A 22,708-nucleotide genomic window follows, 5' to 3' on the forward strand; every position below is an offset into this window, starting at 1 on the left:
GGCATGGTGGTGGTGTAATGTGTCAACGTGGCTAGGCTGAACCATATTTCCAAGAATCCCCTTTCTGTATGTTTCTAGTTAGACATGGCCAGATTCTTGTGGGAGTTTTGGAGGGCAGCGTGAAGCAGCTGCCATTTTGCAGTGCACGTCATTACTGACCTGCTGGCTCAGTTTATTGACATGGGGGAGTAGCTGGGTCTGCAACTGCTCCACCTTCCCCTGATCCTCCTTCCACTTCTCTAACTCCTGGGCCTGGGGTCTGTGTTTAACTTGGCCGTAGGGCTTCATCTTCTGCATGACATCCTCACCTCCAAGGTCAGAGGCAACTGGAACTGACATGGGTTTCCATTTGTCCTTGTGGGCTCCAGCTTGCTCTTGATCTCTCCCACTTTGCAACCATCTTCCCCTTCTGACTGCCTGCCCCGTGGACTTGGACTTCAACCTCAGACAGGAAGACAAGACATGAAGACAGATTGCTTCATCACTGCCACAATTACATACGGTCAAATCTGTGCAACAACTCTCTCAGTATTTTAAACGTGTGTATCTACTAGTGGTTCCACTTCTCAGATCAGACCCTGGCTAATACACAGGACAACAGTTCTTTTATAACCACAGGAGGGAGGATTTAAAATATACTCCAAAAGTTTATCCTATTTTTAGTTATCTGCACGTAGTAATGCCAGTTCAGTCACCTGTCGTTTTTCTTAAGCCAGGGAACACAAGAGCAGTGTTGTCAACAGAATCAGGGATAATCAATGATCTCAGGATGTTTATTTGGTTCTGCACACAAATGGGGTGGGACTGAAGCCTGATGGGTTTAATAGTTAACCTTACAGAATGTGGTGATTGCCTGTTTTCCAATAGGGAGTATCTGTTAGTCAAGAGCTCCTTGAGAAGAGAGCCTTTATCTGTTTTCTTTACTATTTTATTCCAAACCAGGATACAATGCCTGGCACTTGGTCTTCACTGGAAATATATTTGCTGAAGGAATGGTAATACCCATTAGATTAGGTGTTTAGCCTTAGAATTTCCTTAAATGCAATTCCTGATTCTTTGTCTATTTGGAGAATTCCTCACCCATCAAGCTAAGCTCAGGCATTCCCTCCTTTAGGAAAGTTTTCTTGGTAAATGTTTTTCAGGACTTATTTTATAATTAGAAGATTATCTCTCTTAGGAGATTGTGAGCTCTAGTAGCAGGTATTTCATCTAAGTTGCTTATGTATCTTATAGTGTGTAGTGCAGGATAAGGTGGAGAGCTAGCTTTTTCAATTGAATGTTATTATTTGGAGAAGTTTATCAAAGTCCATAGGACTAAACTAGCCGTGGTGGTTTGAAGCTCCATGTACCCCAGATAAACATGTTCTTAAATTTAATCTATTCCTGTGGGTGTACACCTATTGTAAGTAGGACCTTTTGATGAGGTGACTTCAGTTAAGGTGTGGTGCACCTTAATCAGGATGAGTCTTAATCCTGTTACTGGAGTCCTTTATAAGACAATGAATTCAGACAGAGGAAAGTCACAGGAAGTGAGAAGTTCCATCAGTGGAACCCAGAAGAGAAGGGAGAGACTGAGAGTCACCGCCATGTGCCTTGCCATGTGACAGGAGCAAAGGCTCACCAGCAGCCAGCCCCAGTATGCCATAGTCTTTAGGGAGAATGCATCTCCTTGATGATGCCTTGATTTGGACCTTCTTTTAGCTTCAAAAAGTTAAGTGAATGAATTCACATGGTTTAAGCCAATCCATTTCACGGTATTTGCTTGAGCAGCCTAGGAAACTAAAACATTAGCTTGTAGAAAAGAAAGGCTGCTAGCTCTACATAGCTTATCTTAGGTAGGGTGCTTAAATCTCCCGGATTTGCAATTTATAACATTTGATAAGAGGGCCACAGCAGAAAAGAAGGTTAAATTCATTTCCCTCCTAGTGTTTGATATCAGCCCAGGCAAAACTGTGCAGAATTTTCCCTCTCAGTGTTTATGCTCAGGAGTCACAAACTCCAGTGCCTTCAGGGGCTGGCGTGGTTGTTGGCAGCGTTTGAGTTAAAAGGCCGAGTGCCCTAGAATGAGTGTTGGGAATTGTCGTAGATACACAAGCACATCTAAATGCCAGCTACATTAAGCAGTCACAGAGTTAACGGAGGGTGGTGCAGGCAGTCCTAAGGGTTTGTGCAAAGAGCTGAGAGCAGTAAGGCTGGCTGAGCTTCGCCTCACTCACAGACCCTCTGATAATGGACTCGCAGTGGGTTGCCTCTACGGTCCACAATGACTGCATTTATACGTTGCGCAAGGGGGGTGTGAATTACAGATTTCCTTGTCCTCTTGGTGTCTTGCCAGTGTTCCCTCGGTGCAGTTTCATCAGAGGGAAAAATGACCTACTGATCAATGGCTTTTGTCTTTTTTCCATGACTGAAGTTGTTTCATGGAAGGTCAAGGAGCATTTAAGTGACTCTAGTCAGTCTTGTATACTTCTTGCATGCCCCGTGGTAGAACTCTTCTTTAAAGACATGAATATAATTAGACTTGGAAGAAAGCCTGCTGCACTAAAAATACTCATTGGAGTCTTTTTTATGTAAAGACTTATTTACATGAACTTTTATCATGTACACGTTGCTCTTTTAACTTGCAACAAAAGTCATTAGGCCTTGCCAGAGACATAGGATTTCTTTTCTTTTTAAACACTCAGTTTTAATGAATTGTCTCCACCCTCTGCTAAAAATAATGAAATCCCATTTGGTTACGAGGAGGCTCTTTAAAATGTCCACTTCCCTGCCAACTCTAGCCCCCATTCAGATTAAATTGTACTTTTCCTCCTTCAACAGCCTCTTCCCCTCTTGCCCTTCCTTAATATCCTGCCCCACCTGTTATTATCCGGAACGTAAGCCACTTTGTAATTAAACTTTGAGAATGTCAGTTGTAGCTTGCTTTTGCACCCATTGCTTGTCATCCTTTACATCACATTCGAATTCTGTCTCCGCATCCACACAACCCAGTCTGTGATCCTGCCCCAGGACCCTGATTTTGGTCTCGCCCAGGTTTTACCATGGTCAAGTTGCACTTCACCCACAACTGCCTCTCCTCTCTCCTGAGCTGAAATAGCTACCTCCCTGTTCCTTTCTAGGCTCGTGGTGAAGGGAGAGGTAGTCCTGGCTTTCAGTGCGTTGCGCAATGTTGTTTCTGCCTAAAATTTTTTCCTCAGACAAATTTAGTGCTCTTCCCCAGGTTATTCGCAGCATTTGTTTTGTTTTATAACTTTTATAGCCTCTGCTTATCTAATTGGTCCTGAAAATTTTTCCATCTGAATGACAAAAATTACTGAAATAGTTTAGTTTGTTATATGACTATTATGTAAAGGTAATGATGTGTAAAAGACCATTGCTTATGGTAATGAATGACGAATACCTAAAATTATATTGCTAAAATCTCTTTATTGTTAAAAAAGAATTTCCTGAGTGATATGTCTTGGAATACCAAGAAGGTACACATTTTAACTTCTTTGAACCAAATAAGAAAAATCATAACATGCTTTACTTTAGTGTAAAAATCACTTTATTATACAACAGTCATACAGATGCTTTTTACCTGTCTATAAAGAAAAATGGCTTCTTCTGCCTTCCTGCCCACCCCAATCATGATATTATGTTCTTAAGTTTTAAGTACTTTCAAAAGAAAAAAAAAAAAAATGATATCCTTATTTTACAAATAAGAAAGCCCCAGAAACATTCATAAAATGATATGAAAACATTGGAAAGAACTAGAATGGTCTTTCACATGCTAAATGCTATTCTGCCCATCACAATAAATACCATTTTGTCTTAAATAAAAATACCACCTCTCTGATAGTACTGGGAAGAACTTTATTCCCCAATATGACTAACTTGTTCAGCCTAGTTTGGGCTGAAAAATTCTATTTCTAATCCCATTCAATAAACATTCCAGTTTAAAAATTGGAGAAATTATTAACAGGTATTTATAGTATTCATTTAAGTGTTTTCATTCCCATGAGTAAGAGGAAATTTATTTGGGAAAAACAATCCATTTGTTTCTTTGAACAGATTATTCAGATTTATAATTTTTTTAATAGTTCTGTTTTAGGCAAATCACATTAAATACTTTTGTTCTTTCAGGTTACAACACTTAATGACAGGTTCAAATATTTACCTGATTCAGTTTTTATGGCTATGTTTCTGAAGCTCTTGGTGTATTTTTATCAGCCCTTGAATGGTTTAAGGCTATCAGTTTTAAAAATTCACTAGAATCAAAGACCAAACCGGAAATAAACACCCTCAAACTTCTAACTAGATCTCTGGCATTAACTTGAAGGTGTAAACTACCAAGTTTTTCACTCGACTGAGAGGTTTCAAGCTGCCTTGGGCTGACAGCTGTTTGACTGTCATTCTGCTGTAGGGTGACCTGCTCTCCTTGTTGGACAGATAGGAGGCACCTGACAGCACCCTGAATCGCAGATATGATGTTAAGTGTGGGACTTTGGGGCCTAGTTGACAACTAAGAGCAAGCTGAATGCAATGAATGGCTCATGATGTCTGTCTGCTCGTTCTCTTTAGGTGGAATGCACTTTGCTAAAAGATTGGAGCCCAAGTTTGGGACCTAAAACCGAACTAGAGTCCAGTTTCTCCAGGGACTTCCTCCTTAGCCCATTTGTTTTGTCACAGAAGAGCAGTGACAGCCAGATTCAAAGCTAGCCCTTGTTTTAGAATGAACTTCTAGGAGAGAACAATACTTTGAAAGAAGTTATAAGGTGATGCAAGATGGAAGTGGTGAGCTAGTTAGTTTTAGAAAACTATTTAGAAAAATAAATCAAAGAGTAAGTGGACATCAGAAGATGTCTGTTCAATAGAAATGGATCAACCAGCAGAGAAGGGGATGTCCCAGGGCACTAGTCATTCACCCTAAAGACTGTACTAAGAGTTGTCACCTTTCATAAAAGTAGGCCAAAATCCTGATATGGGTAGTTTACATGAATTAAAAGTTAGAAAAGTCAGTACAAGTTTTTAAAGGGGAAAATCATTTTAAAACTAGAGCTTAGGAAAAATGATGGCAAGCAAGGGACAGAAAGGCCCTCAGGAAAAAAGATGGCAAGCAAGGGACAGAAAGGCCCTCAGACTGCAATGTGTTAGGGCAAGGGTGAAACACCTTTCTGGCGCCTGTGCATTTGATGCCAACTTTATGACCTAAACTTTACTTTAAAAAGAACTAAGTATGAAAAAAGTGTCAACATTGGCAAATCCTATTATATAGGGTATAAATTACCTTCATCAAATCTTCAGAAAAGATTTGATTACCATTCTTAATACAGTTTAATAGTAAATGACAGTCCAACACTTGGGGAGGAAGGAAATGGTCACTTTTCTGCTTTTGTGCTTGATTCTCAGCAGAGATGGCAATACCTGAGCAGGGAAAGGATGTGCTGAGTTTGCCAAATTGGCTATTATCATCGTGGCTCATTAACAGCCTGTGGCTCAGTGTTGGGATCTTCCCAGATTTTCAAAAACTTAAATAACCTGCAAAGGACACTAGCCAGGTGTTTGGGATAGTAGTTGTCAGTGGATTCACAAGCAGTAGTTGACAGTCAATGTCTGTTTTGTCCCTGTGCTCCATAAACTCTGATGTGTGAAGTGCCAGTGGCATGTACACTCTCAGGAGAAGGGCAGCTTGGACTCCAGTCCTTCCTCAGACAGGGAATGGGCAGCCAGACTGAGACCCTGCTGTGAGCACAGAGCAGGCTGGCTGTTGATCCCCATCTAGACTACCATGGGAAGTAAACACGAATACAGAATAATCGAGGAATTCAAATGAAAACTGAGGAACAACTCCTACCCAAAGTGCCTGAGTTAGAGGATTTGGCAGAGGATGTGTCCTTGTAAAAACTAATCTTCAAAACAAAATAGACACATTTCATTACTGTATCACTAAATTTAGAATCAGTGGTTGTGGGAATTTGACAGAAAGACTGGCTTAAGAGAGAAGTTTTGCTAGATTTTTCGGTTTTGCATTTATGATCTCATTTTAGTATCTTCTGGGGTTGGTTCCAAATGGAACAGATGGACTGAATATGCCTGGAAATTAGTGCTTAATTTAGATTAAAACACAGCCTGTATTCAGAAGACAGTTAACATTTTGGTTTAAACATTTTCATCTGAACAAAACTAACTTTTTATTTGAAGACTTGCTGGGGGCGGGGGGAGTTCCATGTTTACTACCTTCTATGTATATAAGTTGCTATAAAGAAAGTTCTTGGTGAGAAATATAAGTTTTGAGTGGGGGGGGAGGGAGGGAGAGGAGTGGCACCAATTATGAGGTCTACAGAGTTCAGCATCATCTCAGCGATGCGCAAAGGCTTTAGTGAACATGTTAACCTAATAGCAATATATTAATACATTCCAGTAAAAATGATTTATAAACTCAAAAGAAATTAGTTTATGCTAAAACATATATAACTTTCAATTCAGTCTTTGCTTTAAAACAAGCGAATCTGTTAGGCTATTATATATGCTTTTTTTGCTACTTTTTTTTTTACTGTGCTTTCTTGTTGACCACTCCATTAGCTGCCGTGAAGTAGGCTTTGGAGAAACCATTCTTAACTTCTTTCCCTGAAGGTAATTCTTCCATCTCTTTCTTCATTGGCTTTTTCCGGTATGTCTGTTTTAATGGGAAAAAGAAAAGGATTTTTTAATAAGACCTTGTCTCTATAGGTGCATAGAGTCTAAAACAGTACAAGATGTTTTTGGGTACTGGACTTTCTCATAAAAATTCCTGCTCCTTTGTAATCTGGCCATTTTTAAGCCTCTTGTTAAAGACAATAATAGAAAAAACACAAAGACAAATACGTCAATTTAAATGAAAGTGGTTTTTTTTCACCTTACCTACATTAAGTTAGGATTGGTGTATTATGGGACCAGCATTCAGGTTGTTTGGAATTAGCTGTTTACTTGAGATAAACTTTTAAAAAAATAAAATTCAAGTGAGAAAGTACTGTTATTTCAAAAGTAACAGTACCTGAGATTCTGGCCTGATTTGGTTTTTGGCACATGCTGCTGATTCTGACAAAACACCTGATCTCATCTCACGCTGTGAGGGCTGAGTAGGAAGATTTTTTCCCCTTCCAAACTTCAGTTTTACTTGGCTTCTTTCCTAAGCAGCTGTGGCTTTTGTTTTTTTTAAAAGCAATGTTATCAATAAGGTCCAAGACTGAAATTATATACTCAAGTTTCAGAGGACTAAGATTCATTTTGACCCAGCTTACAGGGTTAAGCCTCAGGTGCCATCACCAGCCCCCACTGGGGGCCTTGCTCCTCGTCACGTTTTACAGCAAGCGCTGAAATGCCTTCGTAGCCCTCCTGTTCTGGGGCTTTGTTTGGTTTCACCAATGGTTTTTTCTTTAGAAAATCTCAAAGGAAAATTTTATCTCTTTATAAAAGACAAAGCCTACTCAGTCCAATTTCAGAAATACAAGAGCTGAAAAATTGTCAAAAGTTCAGTTCCCACAGCTGTACTTGATATGAAACTGCTACGTGTTAACTTTTAGCAAATGCAAACTGAATGTTTCATTTCCCACATTTGTACTCTGTGTAAAATCACCGGAGTTAACTTTCAGCAAATGGAAACTAAAAAAAATAAGAAAGCATGTCTTGTTTGATGAAGAAAACACAATTCCAAAAGTAAGTTTGAAATGTTGTGTTTCCATCTGTCTTGAGATACTTATTGATTTCTCCTGCAATTTCTTCTTTGACCCACTGACTATTTAAGAGTATATTTTTAATCTCCAAATATTTTTTAATTTTCCCATTTTCCATCTGTTATTGATTTCCAGCTTCATTCCATTATGATTAGAGAAAGTATTTTGTATAATTTCAATCTTTTTAAATTTATCAAGACCTGTCTATGGATACAACATATGGTCTATCCTGGAGAAGAAGCCCTGAGTGCTTGAAAGAATTATCCTGCTGTTTTGGGGTATAATGCTCTATAAATACCTGTTAGGTGTGGTTCATTTATCATATTATTCAAGCTCTCTGTTTCTTTATCTTTTGTCCAGATATTCTATCCAATGCTGAGAGTGGTGGATTGAAGTTTCCAACTATTATTGTAGAGACATCTATTTCTCCCTTCTGTTTTGCCGGTGTGTGCTTCATTTATCTTGGGGCACCTAGGTTAGGTGCATAAATATTTAGTATAGTTATTTCTTCTTGGTGAATTGCACTTTTATTAATATATAATGACCTTCTTCATCCCTTATAACACTTTTGAATTTAAAGTCTATTTTGTCTGATATTAGAATTGCTTACTCCAGATCTTTTTTGGCTATTTGTGTGGAATATCTTTTTCTACCCTTTCACTTTCAACCTGATTGTATCCTTACATCTGTGGTGAGTCTCTTGTAGACATCATATAGATGGCTCATATTTTTTATCCACTTTGTCAGTCTATGTCTTTTGATTGGGGAACTCAGTTCATTAACGTTCCATGTTCTAACTGTAAAGTCATTACATGCTTCATCCATTTCATCCTTCGGCTTTCCATTGTTTGTCTTATTATTGTTTATCTTTTTACCCTTTAATCTTACCCTTCCCAATAATCTTCACTCTTCTCCAAGTCTCTCACTGTTTTTTTTTTTTTTTTCCTTTCAGGCTATAGCACTCCCTTTAGTATCCATGTAATTCAGGTCTTTTGGTAACATACTATATTTTTGTTTGTAAAGAGTTTAACCTCATTCTTATTTTTGAAGGACAGTTTTGCTGATTACAGTATTCTTGGCTGGCAGTTTTCCTCTTTCAGTACTTTAAATACATCATGTCACTTTCTTCTCTCCTCCATGGTTTCTCATGAGAAGTTGGCACTTAATCTTGTGGAGATTCCCTTGTATGTGATGCTTTGCTTTTCTCTTGCTGCTTTCAGAATCCTCTCTTTATCTCTCATATTTGTCATTCTGAATAGGTGTCTCAGAGTACACCTAAACAGGATTTTTTTTTTAAAAGATCTATTTCTCTCCCCTCCCCTCACCCCCCGCCCTGGTTGTCTGTTCTGTGTGTCTATTTGCTGCGTCATTGTCTTTGTCCTCTTCTCTTGTCAGCGGCACGGGAAGCTGTGTTTCTTTTTGTTGCATCATCTTGTGTCAGCTCTCCGTGTGTGCGGCGCCATTCTTGGGCAGGCTGCGCGTGTGTGCGGCGCCATTCTTGGGCAGGCTGCACTTTCTTTTGCGCTGGGCAGCTCTCCTTACGGGGCACACTCCTTGCGCATGGTGCTCCCCTACGCAGGGACACCCCTGCGTGGCAGGGCACTCCTTGCGTACATCAGCACTGTACATGGGCCAGTTCCACACAGGTCAAGGAGGCCCGGGGTTGAACCAGACCTCCCATGTGGTAGGCGGATGCCCTAACCACTGGGCCAAGTCTGCTTCCCTAAACAGGATTTATTCTGTTTGGAGTGCACTGACCTTATTGGATATGGATATTTCTGTCTTTCATAAAGGTTGGAAAGTTTTTGGTCATTAATTCTTTCTGCCCCTTCTCCAGTCTCTTCTCCTTCTGGGACACTGATAATGTGCATGACTATGCATATCACATTGTCATTCAATTCCCTGAGACCCAGTTCCACTTTTTCCTCTTCTTTTTCTGTTATCCTGTCTTTTCAAGTTCAGGTGTTCTGTCTTTATATCACTAATTCTGTCCTCCATCAATTCAAATCTGCTATTTATGCCTCTAATGAATTTTTTTCCTAATGTATTTTTAATCTCATCAATTGTGTCCTTCATTCCCATAAGCTCTGTTACTTTTCTTTGCAGCCTTTCAAATTGTTCTTTATGCTCATCCAGTATTGTCTTTTTTTTTAATTAAATTTTATTTTTTAAATTATTTTTTTAAAAAGTTAATAGATGACACAAAATGTTACATTAGAAAACGTAAGAACTTCCCATATACTCCATTCTCTACCCCCACCCCCATCATTTTTTAAAGTGTATTTTTTTGAAGATACATAGATCACAACCAGTATCATCTTAATATCCTTTATTTCTTCAGTCATATTTTCCTTCAACTCCTTGAATTGATTTATGAGATTTGTATGAGTATCATTCATTAGTTGTCTTAAATCCTGTATCTTGGTAGGATATTTGGTTTCTTTCTTTGGCTGGGAAATCTCTTCTTGTATTTTAGTATGGCTTATAATTTTTTGCTGATGTCTAGGCATCTGTAGATGTTGGGGAATTTACTTTGATGTTCAATTTCTCTCTGTTGCCTAGTGTTTTTTTTCATAGCTCTTCTTTGATTTTCGGTTCAACTTAAGCTGAGTCTTTAAAAATTGCCCAGGGAAGTGAATGTGGCTCAAGTGATAAGGCTTCTGCCTACCAAATGGGAGGACCCAGGTTCAATCTCTGGGGCCTCCTGGTGAAAAAGAAGAAGAAAAAGAGTGCCTGTGTGGTGCAAGCCAGTGCCCACGTGGTAAGCCAAGTACCCACAAAGCGAGCTGAATGCCCATGTGGGTGCCTGTGTGACAAGTTAAAGTGCCCACCTGGTGAGCCAAGTGCCCACATGGCAAGTGCCTGCATGGTGAGCTAGGTGCCCGTGTGATTGCCCATGCAGCGAGCCAGTGCCCGCATAGCAAGCCAAGTGCCCGCTCAAGTGAGTCAAGCAGCAAGATGATATAACAAAAGAGAGATGAAGGGAAGCGTCAAAGTGAAGCGCAGCAGAGACCAGGAACTGAGGTGGCACAATTGACAGGGAACCTCTCTCCACATCAGAGGTCCCCAGGATCAAATCCTGGTGAACCTGGAGGAAAAAGATGAGAAGACAAAAAGAGAAATAGATACAGGACATCACACAGAAAATGGACACAGATAGCAAAAATAGCAGGGAGGGGGCAGCGGCTGTGGTTCAATCAGATGGGCTCCCATCTACCCTATGGGAGGCCCAGGTTCACGTCCCGGGGCCTCCTTGTGAAGGAAGGCTCACTCGCACGCTGCGGAGTGCCGACTCAGCAAGGTGACGCAAGAAAAAAGGGAGACAAACAAAAACACCGAAGAGCGTACAGCAAATGGACACAGAGCGCAGACAGCATGCAAAAAGCCACAGGTGGGGGATAAAAAAAAAATAGGGAGGGGGAGGGGAAGAAAAAATGCCCAGCTTATGTTATCAAAATCAGGCCAGAGATATTCACCCAGGGGTTTGGGACAAGAGAGACTTGAAAGCAGTTTTCTCCTTGAAGTTTTCCAGCCAGCAGATCATACTCTTGCGTGAATCTTATCACGGAGGTGACTCCTTCAACCTCCATTTGCCTGTGATTCTGGTGTGACTGTAGCCAAGATTCAAAGAGGGTTCTGCTGGCCAAAAAACACTGAAGAGAAAGCACACTCTGCCCTCTACCACCCTCTCTCTCTCTCTCTCTCTCTCCTGAGGGAGGAAGAAGTCTCTTCTCCTCTCGGTTGGCTGCAGTGAGCCGCAGGTTTGATCCGGGCTGTGGGCCCTGAGTGTGGGGCTGGGTGCTGTTCCAGCCCCCGCTGGGGTTAGTCCTCTTGATTTTCATTTTGGGGTCTTCCTCGCGCTCTTGGGGGTGGCACAGCACCGTCCTGGTCTGCTGACACCCAAAGCACATCCCTCAGATTGCTTTTTGCCCTTTCTCTGTTTTTGTGAGAGTTGAGCCCTGTCTGTCTACTCTGATGATATCGCCCCAGAAATCTCAACATTTTTGGTAAACATTTTTCAAAGCATGCGTATAAAGATTTAATAGAATGCCCATTAAATTAGTAAAGTCACTATTCTTCAAGGAGTTAGGAAAGGAAGTTTCATGTTCTACTCTGCCTCTCTGTTATAGGAATTTATCAACAAGCATGTACTGTTCTAATTTTTAATCAGTAAAACTAAATGAATATATAATGCAAAAGTGCAAAATCTGTTTTTTTAAAGTATATATTCCACTTACCTGGACATAAAAATTTAAGAACAGGATGACTAACGTGAGCATGTAAGACGACTGGAAGATGAGGCAGCCGAAGGGGAAGCCGCAGGGTCTGACGACGGCACTCATGGTGTGTGTGATGGTGAGCACGAACTGCACCTGCCGGGCATAAAGGGCACGGCTGGGAGGCACCCGGGCTCCCCGAGCCATGGGGACCTGCCTTGACGGTTTAAACATTTAGAAGCCCACTGCTATTCCTCCCTAAATTCTGCAGGAATAAAACAAGGAAACACCGAAGCAGTCTTCTATTCTATCCAAGAATTTTATTTGAAATTAGTAAGTTTATAAAATTGCCTTGCATGAATTTTCTCTTGGAAAAGTAGGAATTATTGTGTAAATTAATTAAAGTATTTTTTCTCCATTTTGAAGTAGAACTATTATAAGCAAATTGTATACACAAAGGACATTTTAATTCCTAAAAGGCCATTTTAGAGAAAAATAGGAAGGCTCTACACACATAAAAAGCTTGACTTTAAAGACTGGGATTTGTTTCCATTACTCCATCCATGAGAACATTTAGTTGCTTTCACGTGGAGAAGAGTTGAAAGAAGGGATAACATTAACATACCAGTTGAGCCTGTGTGAGGTATTTCTTCCACCAGAGATACTTGTGCATAGATGGAAATACAGAAAGCCCATAATAGGAGTACATAAGGATGTGGATGAAGCTGTTCAGTGTTGGTCCAAAGAAACCTATGAAAATACAATACAAAAATTACTAGTCTTCTAGAAGGTAAGGTGGTTCATTCTTCCTTGTCAAATGAATCCCCTTGGGTATCATAGTACCCAAATGAATAAACCAAATGAATAAACAAATGTGGCACTGTCACATAAAAGTCACACTGCTAAAGTTACTCCGATTATTGTGCCATTACTCTAGGATCCAGAAAAACTCCCAATAAAGTGGGGCTGGGTTTTCAGAATTTCTGATTTGCAAAGGTTTTACTGTCTCTGTAACTGTCATTCCTATCAGCTATGAAACGTTAGTTTAAATTTAAAGCTGGTGGCCTTTGATGAGCTCTCTTGACAGACTTCAGTATGTAGCTGAAAAGGGAGCTACATAGACCAAGAAAATACATTGTTTTCCTAAGTAAGTAAATCCTACCTGGGAATTTAAGAGCCAGGAGATGCTGGAGGAGGTGAAAGGATGGGAGAGAGAGAAGTACCAGCAGGGCAACAGAAGCTGGGACTGAGGAGAAACTGGTCAGAGAGACCCTTTCAGGGGCTGAGCCATCTAAAAGACTTTAAAAAAATGGACATCTAAAATCCAAACTTAGGAAAATTGCTGTGCTAAGCTGTGCTGTACCACCACCCTGCCCTTGTCCCATCTTCATCTTTGTTCAAAGTCTTCTCTATCACTGCCATCGAGGTGGGTGAATGGTGTTTCAGGAAACCAAGAAGGGCTGTGTTCCATGTTGGGTCAACTGAGGGTCAAAAATGATAGATTTGTTGGAAAGAGGAAATTCAAAGTTGTAAGGATTAACCCAATATGTGCAAAGTGCTTAGAATGGTGATTGGCACAAAGCGACTGCTATGTAAGCGTTAGGTTGGGGTCAAGCCGTTGGTCTTTGAACCACGGTTTGGCACTAGAGGACCACTTACTAGCTGTGTTGCTTTGGATATGTTACTTTTCTGTGTGAATTTAAGTTTTCTCATCTGTAAAATGTTTTCAATAACAATAACTAACTCTTAAGGTTGTGATGGGATTATCTGAGATAAGGTAATACTATATACACTAAAATGTGCTGCACATATACTGGCTAATTAATCAATTTAAATCCTCTAACCTGGTTCTCTAATCCTGTATTAGGGATCTGGATAGACAAATGCACATCAATGAAGAAACAAAATATAGTACCATGAGTGACTGTCATGAGTTGTGAAGGCACATTAATTCCTGTGAAAAGATAATTTCCAAGTACCAGGTGATATTTCTTTACCTACCTGAGCTTGCATTTTATCATCAACCGACAACAAAAGATGAACAGTTTCTGCTTTTAATTTTAGTAATACTCTACATTGAACAGAATTTGTTACATGCATAGCACCCTATTCTCAGGAATCCTGTTTACATGGAGGCTATTAGTTGCTAATGATGCAGAATGAAACTGTTGAAAATCATGACATACCTAACTAACCTTGGTAATTCTCCTTTGAAACTAATTGATTGTAATTGTTCTTCCTCAATAACTGAGCTCAAGAAGCTAGATTCTGCCTGGGAAAGCCGGAAAAGCCTGTCTTTCTGCACACTCCACCCACTGCAATGTCCTTCAGTTGTGGCTGGAACCGCCACCTTCACACATTCCATACATCAGAGTAACTTCATCTGATAATTTCTCTACAAGATTCAAATTCCTAGAAAACATTTTGCCCCAAATTTTACCTGTTCTGAATGTTCAAAGAACATTTTAAAAATTCTTGGGAACAAGACAGTATCAAATAGAAAATATTGCTTTTTCTAGTTCAGTGTTTCTTGAATTGCAGGTCATAACAGACCCGGTAGTGATTGTGGAATCACTGTAGAGAGTTGCCATCAACCTTGGAAAGAGTAAAATAAGAGTAAAAATAATACCAGAGTACATCACACAGAGCTGGGGTAAGGACTAGTTCATGAAATCTTTGTTTATACAAAACACACATATATGACAGAGTGATGAGGTTAAGAATTAAATGTATTTCTCATTGTGGTTATTGCGGTGGTTCTCAGAGAAACAACCTTAAGTTTTCAGAATGGGTAAACAAGAGGCTCTAAAATCACAGCCAAGTAGTCACTGAGGAAGGTGCCATTTTTCCACGGCAGCTACAGAAGTCCCTGGCACTGGAATAAAATTGCTCCCACTGGGTCTGTTCCTTGTGCTTCTGACCACTATATATTGGGTGCTTGCACAAGAAAATATTTCAAAATTTAAGATAATACCCAGATTTTCCCAAGTGTCAAAGACGAGAAACTCATCTGCCCCGGAAGACACGTACTCGCTGCTGCGCCAGCGCAGGCCGTGCTGGGGCCTCCCCTCACTCTCCTGCCCTGTCTGCAGACTCAGTACCAGAGACTCCCGAGCGGTCCGGGAAGGCTCCCTTCCATAGTATGGAAAACGTAAGGCAGTAACTTACTTTGTCCACAAGGTATCCAGTTCAGAACACACCACCAGATGTTAAACATAGAGGCATGATGGTACACGTGAAGAAAAGTAATCTGATTGGTTTTTTTCCGCAAAACAAAGAAAATTGTGTCCAGGAACTCTACTGATTTGGAGAAATAGTACCACCATAACACTTTGGCTACCTATAAGGATATTAAAAAGGAAAGAGGGATAGATGAAAATGTTCCTTCTGTCCTCCCCCTCAGCACCCTGAGTGCCATCAAAGCATGACTAGGGTGCATCTCTTTCCTAGACTAGACTACTAAAAAGTCATCCCACCTACCATCTTTGCTTCCCGTTTCTCCTTACTTCACGCAACACCCCCACTATAATGAAAGATGAGTCCTCTTTCTGAAATACATATCAAGTTATTCCTCTGTATCTGCCGAGCTATGCTGAGTAGAAGGTATTTCGTGGACTTAAGTTTGCTGATATTTCCACCCTCCTCCTCCAAGCACGCCAGGTAGCCTGTGTGCTTGGAACAGTATTTACCCTTCCTCAAGCACCTGCGGCCCTCTACACTCCCTGCCTTTGTTGATAACCCGTCAACTTTCCCAGATTCAACTTTCCGGCAAATTCCTGGTCATCTTTTAATACCCACATCCAATGTCACCTTTTCTCGGAAGTCTTAACACTCATCTTTCCTTTCTCAGGTTGAATCAACTGCTTCCTCATTTGAGTTCCCAAATCACTTTATGCCTCTACCATCAATAAGCATAATATAGCCAAGTTAGTGTTGAGTCTCTCTTCCAACAGCCGGTGAACCAATGGAAGACAAGACTATCTCATTTACGTTTGCTCAGTGCCTAGCATTCAACAGATTGTTTTGTTTACCTCTTGTACTTTTTCTACTACTGTAATGTATACATGATTTGACTCTAACAGTACACTGCCCTAGGGCAGTCTCTACTACCTTTATGTCTCTTCCTCAGATGAAAGATTAAAAATCAACAGGACCCTCATCCTTAGGGTCATCACTTCCTTTCCCCCCTAAGTCCCTCACACGGTCTCATCTATATTTGAAAACACTTGAGGCTGAAGGCCCTGTGTTTTTAACAACATGTAAACTTAAGATACTTTTGGTTGACATTGTATACTAGGAACCCTGAAGTTAGCATAGAGTGCTCTACTGACTACTTCCTAAGAAGACAGTTGTTAAGATGTCGTATGCAATATCCATCTATAATAAACCTTCAAAAATATCAAACCATAAACAAGTACATGCAAATTCATAAATGAAAATGAAATGGCTTTTAAGGAACTGTATAGTAATTCAACATGTGTTGGGCTGTGATAAATACATTACAAATAAAATGGATATAACGCAATCTCTATTTGTATTACAGTTGGAAGATGTTTTGAAAATATATTAAAGATTTAGTAGTTTCTGCCATCCCTTTTATTAAACTCATTTTTAATTATTGAAATTTAATTATAGAAATTTTCAAATGTTCACATTAATGAACCCTGAGGTATCCATCACTGAACTTCAACAATTTTCAATATTGTTCCAAACTAGTTTCATTAATTCTATTTCCTACCCTTTTTTGAGGGGTGGATGGGTGCATGTTATAGAATATTATAAGCAAACCCCAGATACATTATATTATCTATAAATATAACTTTTTTGGTTTTAAAATAACCACAGTGTTGGTATCTTGCCTAATAAAATTAACAATTCCTTAATATCATCCAAGAACGAGCCCGTGTTCAAATTTCCCTGATTATCTAAAAAATGTCTTTTTATAATTGATTAAATGAAGACCCAAACATGATCTGCCTTGCATTTGTTTGATCTGTTTCTTAAGTCTCTTTTAGTCATTAAGGAGTTCCCTCTGCTTGCTCCACCCTGCTTTTTCATGCCTTTTATTTCTTGAAGAACCTAGATCAATTGTCCTAAGTATTTATAACAGCAGGGATTTACTAGATTGTTTCTTTCTAGTGTCATTTAACTTGTTTCTCTATCCCCCATGTCCACACAACCAGCAGTTAGACCTTGAGGCTTGATTAGAGTCAGGCCTAATATCTTTTGGCAAGAAGACACCATGGGTGGTGCTGTGTACTTCCTACTGCATCGCATCACTATTAAGATTCAACAGTGAGTTCAGGTGTTAGCAGCCTGATGCAACCATTATGAAGATTCCGTTCGTCATCTGTGGATGACTGCCGTTTCCATTCATTCCTTTACAAGGAGATGCAAAATGGTGATTTTCTAATTCTATTATCACTTAAGCAGATATTAGGTGGATTCTCTTCTATAGAGAAAAACTCTTCCATAATGACTGCAAGCTAAATGTTTGATTCTTCCTCTTCATTTTATTGTATTTTGAGTTGGTGCCATAGCACCCTTTATAAGGTAACAACGAACACTTTTTAGTATCATTTTAAACTTGGGTCTGTATATATTTAATATGTTTCAACCCATTCCATTGTTTTGATGCTCAAATTGTCCCATCTTGAGCCAGTGGGAGTCCCTTTATGGTAGCCCCTGTATGTTTTCTGTCTGGCACAAGGTGTTCCCAGGTCATCTTATCTATTTCCTGCCCCAAACCTGAAACCATCCAGTTCTCTAAGGAGCCTTAATTCCTTCTGGTAGAAAATTATATTTAGAGCCCATCGTCTGGGTGTGTTCATTGCTCACTGCTACTGGGTTGTCAATGATCACTAGGCCTTTTTTCTGTTCAGAATTTAAAATTTTTTAAAGAATGAAGTTAATTCTAATATTTCCAATTTAAACTTGCGATTACTAGGCTTTAACTTCTTTTTCATTGGTGTCTCTCTTCTATGTTTCCTAACGATAGCAACATTATCCTTTACCTACAAGGTACCTACATAACAGTCTCAAGAAAGCAATACTGATATTAATCATAGCAACAAAAAATACTGAATGCTGTTATGTTATTTCCCAGTGGGGATAGCTAGTTAAAATACCTTTTTTATTTTATCTTATTTTAGGAGGTACCAGAGATTGAACCTCATATATGGGAAGCAGGGGCTCAACCACTGAGCTATACCCACTTCCCAAAAGACCATGTTTTAAAGGACTTGAAATAATTATTCTCTGGATGGTTCTGTCACCAACTTAATCTATAGGTATATTCATTTGCTTTTGTTTGTTTCTACCCCTATCTCCTCCCTCTGATGCCTCCCCACAAGGGAAACCATTTTTATTGGCTTTGGATTATACTGCCATTGCCTCATTTTAAAAAAATATAAGCAAATACATATACACAGACATATATTCATATTTTTTCTCAATTTCCCATGCAAAAGGTACCATGCTATAATCACAGTTCTGCAAATTGCTCTCTTTCAGTTAAATATACCCTGGAAATTGTAACAGTAGAGAGATCATCCTCATTCCATTTTGTAGAGGTACCCGTAACACAGATATACTGTGGTTACATCAGTCGGTCAGTCCCGTACAGATGAACATATGGAAAACCAATTTTGGGACCTACTCTTTCTCATCCCAGCCCCATGCCGGCATCTGGAAGGAGAGAGCCTCCTTTCCTTCTCAATAAGAAGTAGTTAGAGATAGTTGCTCTGCTTCAATAGCTCACCCGAACATCAGCTTCCCCTGCACTGGCAAGATCTTGACACTGTAAGTTGTAGCCTCCTGCCCAACTAGAGAGAATGAGCTGCCCAAGAAACGAAAAAAAAAAAAATCAACATAAGAATCTGGACGCAACCTGATTTTCTCATTCATGTTTCTGACTGGCATCGATTCAAACCTTGAATGAAAACGTTCCAGAATCTGAGTCTATCTAGACACAGGCTTCAAATGATTTAATCCTTGCTGGTGAACTGAAATCAATGGTTAAATTGATAAACTGATAAATGGTTATTAATATATTTTGCTTCTAAACATTTACATCAGCCAAAAGTAACAGAACATGGCTATCATTTGAGTAACAAAATACTTCATAAAGGAATTACCTAATCCTGTGTATCTACAAATATAATGTAAAATTAACTGAATGTAAACTGTGCTAAAATTTTAATAATGTTTTATATTGGCATACATAAAATGTTTATCTTATATGTTCATCTCAATAATTTTATGAAGTAGGTATTTATTTCCATTTTTCAGGTATGGAAACCTAGGCTCAGAAAGGTTCCTAAGCCATGTTTCTTCACTGTGTGTGCTACTTGGTAATAAATAACATTTGTGTGATTAACTGATTAATGTCTACCCAGTTACTCTAGAAAATAACGAATGCCATAAAATCTGTGCCTCTTTTTGTTCACCTTTGTATCTATAGCTCCTTAGCCAGTGCCTGGCACATAGTAGGTGCTTAATAATTAATTCATGAGTAAATGGTTTGCTCAGGATTATATGGCTGGAAAGTGGTAGAACAATAATTAGAATTCAGACCTAATTCCTTTTCTCTTGTGTTCTTTCCATGACCTCATGAGAAAGTGAGGCTTAATAGCTGTTGAAAATTCTACAAAAGCACTTTTCCCCATCCTACTGTTACTGTAAAAACTTAATGTTCTACAGAATAAGGCATTTGGCTTTGACTTATTTAAGGTTTTACATGCAAAAGACCTATTTTCTGCTGTCTCTCAGAGATATGTATAGGTATAGAGCTGTTAAAATACATAGAGCAGAGAACCATGGGCAGTTAATGAATTTAACATGTAAAAAGGACTACTAAATAGTGTTTAAAATGCTTTAGAACCTTTGTTTTTCCTCCACTGTTTGGATTAACCTCTTCTCTACCTCATCTTGAATCGTTCTCTCCCCCATCTATTATGTCCTAGCTATATGAGTAAGTCACTCAACTAGTATCTATTAAACATATTCCCAAAGTATCAAAGACAAGACCCCCTGCCTGTCCTGAAAGAGATTAGTCAAAGAGAGGAGTCCAGGAGGCATAGATGGTAGTGAACAGAATGGATTAATCCTTACAACTCACTAAGGAATTAAATAGACATATGTTTCCATTTTGTAGGAAAGTTGCCTAAGTGTAAAAGAGCTAAAATAACTCCACCAAAATTACAGAGAACATGACAGTTGAAATTTGATTGGGTCTTACTCCAATCAGGTATTAGAGCTTCTGGAACTTTTGATGGCAGCTGCTACTTCGACAGCAATCCAAGGAAGTGTATCTTTCCCTTTGCTATAAAGAGAAATGGACCCTATAAATTACTATTTTGCAAGCTGATTTAGAAGGGAGTGAACACAAAAATTTCCTAAGCAACCTCATATTAAAATTCTCCATAGAGGTAAATTTGTATGCACCTAAGTGTTATGATTTTAGGGTTGTCAGCATGGCTTTCCTGTACTCCGAATGATGCCTAAAACTCCACTACTAGAGTTTCATTCCATTCATTTAAGGGTTATTAACCATTATTAAATTGTGCATATAGAGTAATTCACAGATTAAACTCTATTGGTACAAGAAACTGTATTCTGAGGCAGGGATTTATTTTCTTTTAGAATTCAAATATACCAGGAAGGCAGTTATACTTGGGTTATTATCAACCATTTATGCATTTTAGGAATGCTTTTATCATAGTTTTTCCCTAAAAGAGATTCTGTAATGTTTTTGTTCCTTTTGCCTCTTTTTTGCTAAAGCAGGTTTATTTAACACTTTAAGGTTTTCCCTTTTATTATAGTAAAATATTAATACTCTTTGGTTGTACTGGCAGGGCAATCACTTGTTCTCTTGTAAAATTATTTGGTTTGCTGCCTTTTAAGAGAATAGGAAGTGTGTGAAGTCGTAAGGCAGATAGAGCTGAGCTGGAATGTCCACTCAGGCCTCCCACCGTCAGCCTGAGAAGAGCAATGTCTCTGTCACAGTGGTTGTAGGATACGGAGAATATTCTTTAAGGGAACATATATTTGCACTTCAGTCAAATGAAGGCATTTGGTATCAAAGCCAATTGAAAAAACACTCTGGTCCTCAAGGGTCATTTATTCTCAGGGAAGTCATGGAATTTTCTAAGCCTCAGTATCATAATCTGTAGAAGGAGACAACTGTATCATGATCTTTAAAGGTCCTTTCAGATCTAAATTGCGATTCTACATTACAAGGAAAGACAGGACTACACTGGGATGGAAAATTTCAAGTTAGAGGTGAGGACTCCCAAGACTTGCTCAAGGAATAATATCAAACCCAGGAGCAAGTTCTTGAGATCTTAATGAATGACATGGACAGCAACCTTGAGCAGTTCAGCTATGCTAGATTCCACTGCTTTTAAAATTTGATAATTACTGGGCTGCAGCTTTAGCTACATAAACACTTACCTCTACCAGCATATATACGGAGAGAAGTGTGATTCCAAGGTTATACAAGGTGAGGATGCCCCTGAGAGAGAGAGCAGGTCTGTTCTTCATGTATTTGTTACCCAACCGTATTGAAAGCAGATACATTACAGTAAGAGAAAAGGTAGGAAGGTAAGAGTCCAACATGAACCATCCTCTGACTCGAGAATCTGAAAAGAAACACACCCGATAAAAATCCTAACAATGTTCAGTTTATAACGTTATCACATATTTTATTTGAACATACCAAACACAACAAGAAACAAAGTATCATTGAGTAAACTGGATTTGGGTTATAGGAGTTCAGAGGAAGAAGAAGGCAGTGGGGGCTGGTTAAGGAGGGTTTCATGGAGCAGGCAGGGCTTACGCCGACCCCTGGATGAGCGGAAAAAGAGAAGGTAGGAAGTAACAGTTCTTGAAGGCCTAGTTTTTAGAAGTTTGCATTTTTATGAACTCTAAATTAATATGGAGTAAGTACTATTATGCCATATTATGGGTGACAAAACAGCTCAGAAAGGTTTAGTAACCTGCATAAGGTCCTATAATAGTAAGCGGCAGAGCTGGGGTCTGAATTTCTCGCCTGTTAGACCTGCTGCTGTCCTCCCAGGGAGAAGACCTGAGTAGGCAGAGGGGAAAAGGCTTATTGGTATTGTAGCCTATTTCCTAAAACCCACACTTGCCAGCATTTGCCTTGGATCGTTGTGTGGAAGCCAGGAATGGGTGTAGAGTTCAGCTGGTCCAAACAGCTGGGCTCTAGGAAGGCAAGTGGAAGGAGGCAAAGGCAAAGCCTTAGGGCTGACGATTCAGAACCAAGCGCGAGAAATAAGACGAGGATCCAGACCTGGCCAGGGGCGAGAATGTACAGACTGGAAGGCAAGACCCTAATACATCAAGTGTGTCCCTTACACTGGGCAGTGAAAATTTTAAAAGCTGAATAAACCCCATTTAATAGATCTATAAGATAATTGGTACCACTTGAAAATAATTCTAGGCACATAATGATTGTTTTTCTCAATTTGTTCTGCTGTTTGTTTAAAGAAAGAACATTTGGGGGCTGGATCCCCTGAAGATAATGCCTTTCCTGGGTTTCTCTGGCGCTCTCACTGCTTCAGTCCCTCTTTTTGGGCTGTCCTCCCCACAGCCTTTCTTTAAACTGCTCCACGATACAGACAGAGCAGCAGTTCTCCAAGGAGGATGTCTTCTCAAGCTCTAATGGTCTTATCACCTATTCTGTAAACTCCTTCCATTTGTGACAGAGATGGAAAGGTAAAGAAAGCTCTTGTCAGCATTAGCACAAATAACAGATGGTACCTTTTATACAACTAG

The 22,708-nt window shown here is 39.5% G+C and overlaps 1 protein-coding gene across 3 annotated transcripts in view; it reads right to left on the bottom strand.

The window, feature by feature from the left end:
* Positions 1-3,529: 3,529 nt before the first annotated feature.
* Positions 3,530-22,708, bottom strand: part of ELOVL2 (ELOVL fatty acid elongase 2) — a 53,033-nt gene continuing 33,854 nt past the window's right edge. For all 3 annotated transcript variants that reach the window (XM_058285223.2, XM_071210968.1, XM_058285224.2), the window contains 6 exons: positions 21,365-21,552; positions 18,672-18,749; positions 15,080-15,251; positions 12,537-12,661; positions 11,933-12,067; positions 3,530-6,658 (listed from right to left, as the gene is read on the bottom strand). In XM_058285223.2, coding sequence (XP_058141206.1) covers positions 6,533-6,658; positions 11,933-12,067; positions 12,537-12,661; positions 15,080-15,251; positions 18,672-18,749; positions 21,365-21,552 — 824 coding nt within the window. In that variant the 3' untranslated portion in view covers positions 3,530-6,532. The remainder of the gene's footprint in view (positions 6,659-11,932; positions 12,068-12,536; positions 12,662-15,079; positions 15,252-18,671; positions 18,750-21,364; positions 21,553-22,708) is intronic.

This window comes from Dasypus novemcinctus, chromosome 22 (genome assembly GCF_030445035.2).
Source record: "Dasypus novemcinctus isolate mDasNov1 chromosome 22, mDasNov1.1.hap2, whole genome shotgun sequence".
NCBI classification, from domain to species: domain Eukaryota; kingdom Metazoa; phylum Chordata; class Mammalia; order Cingulata; family Dasypodidae; genus Dasypus; species Dasypus novemcinctus.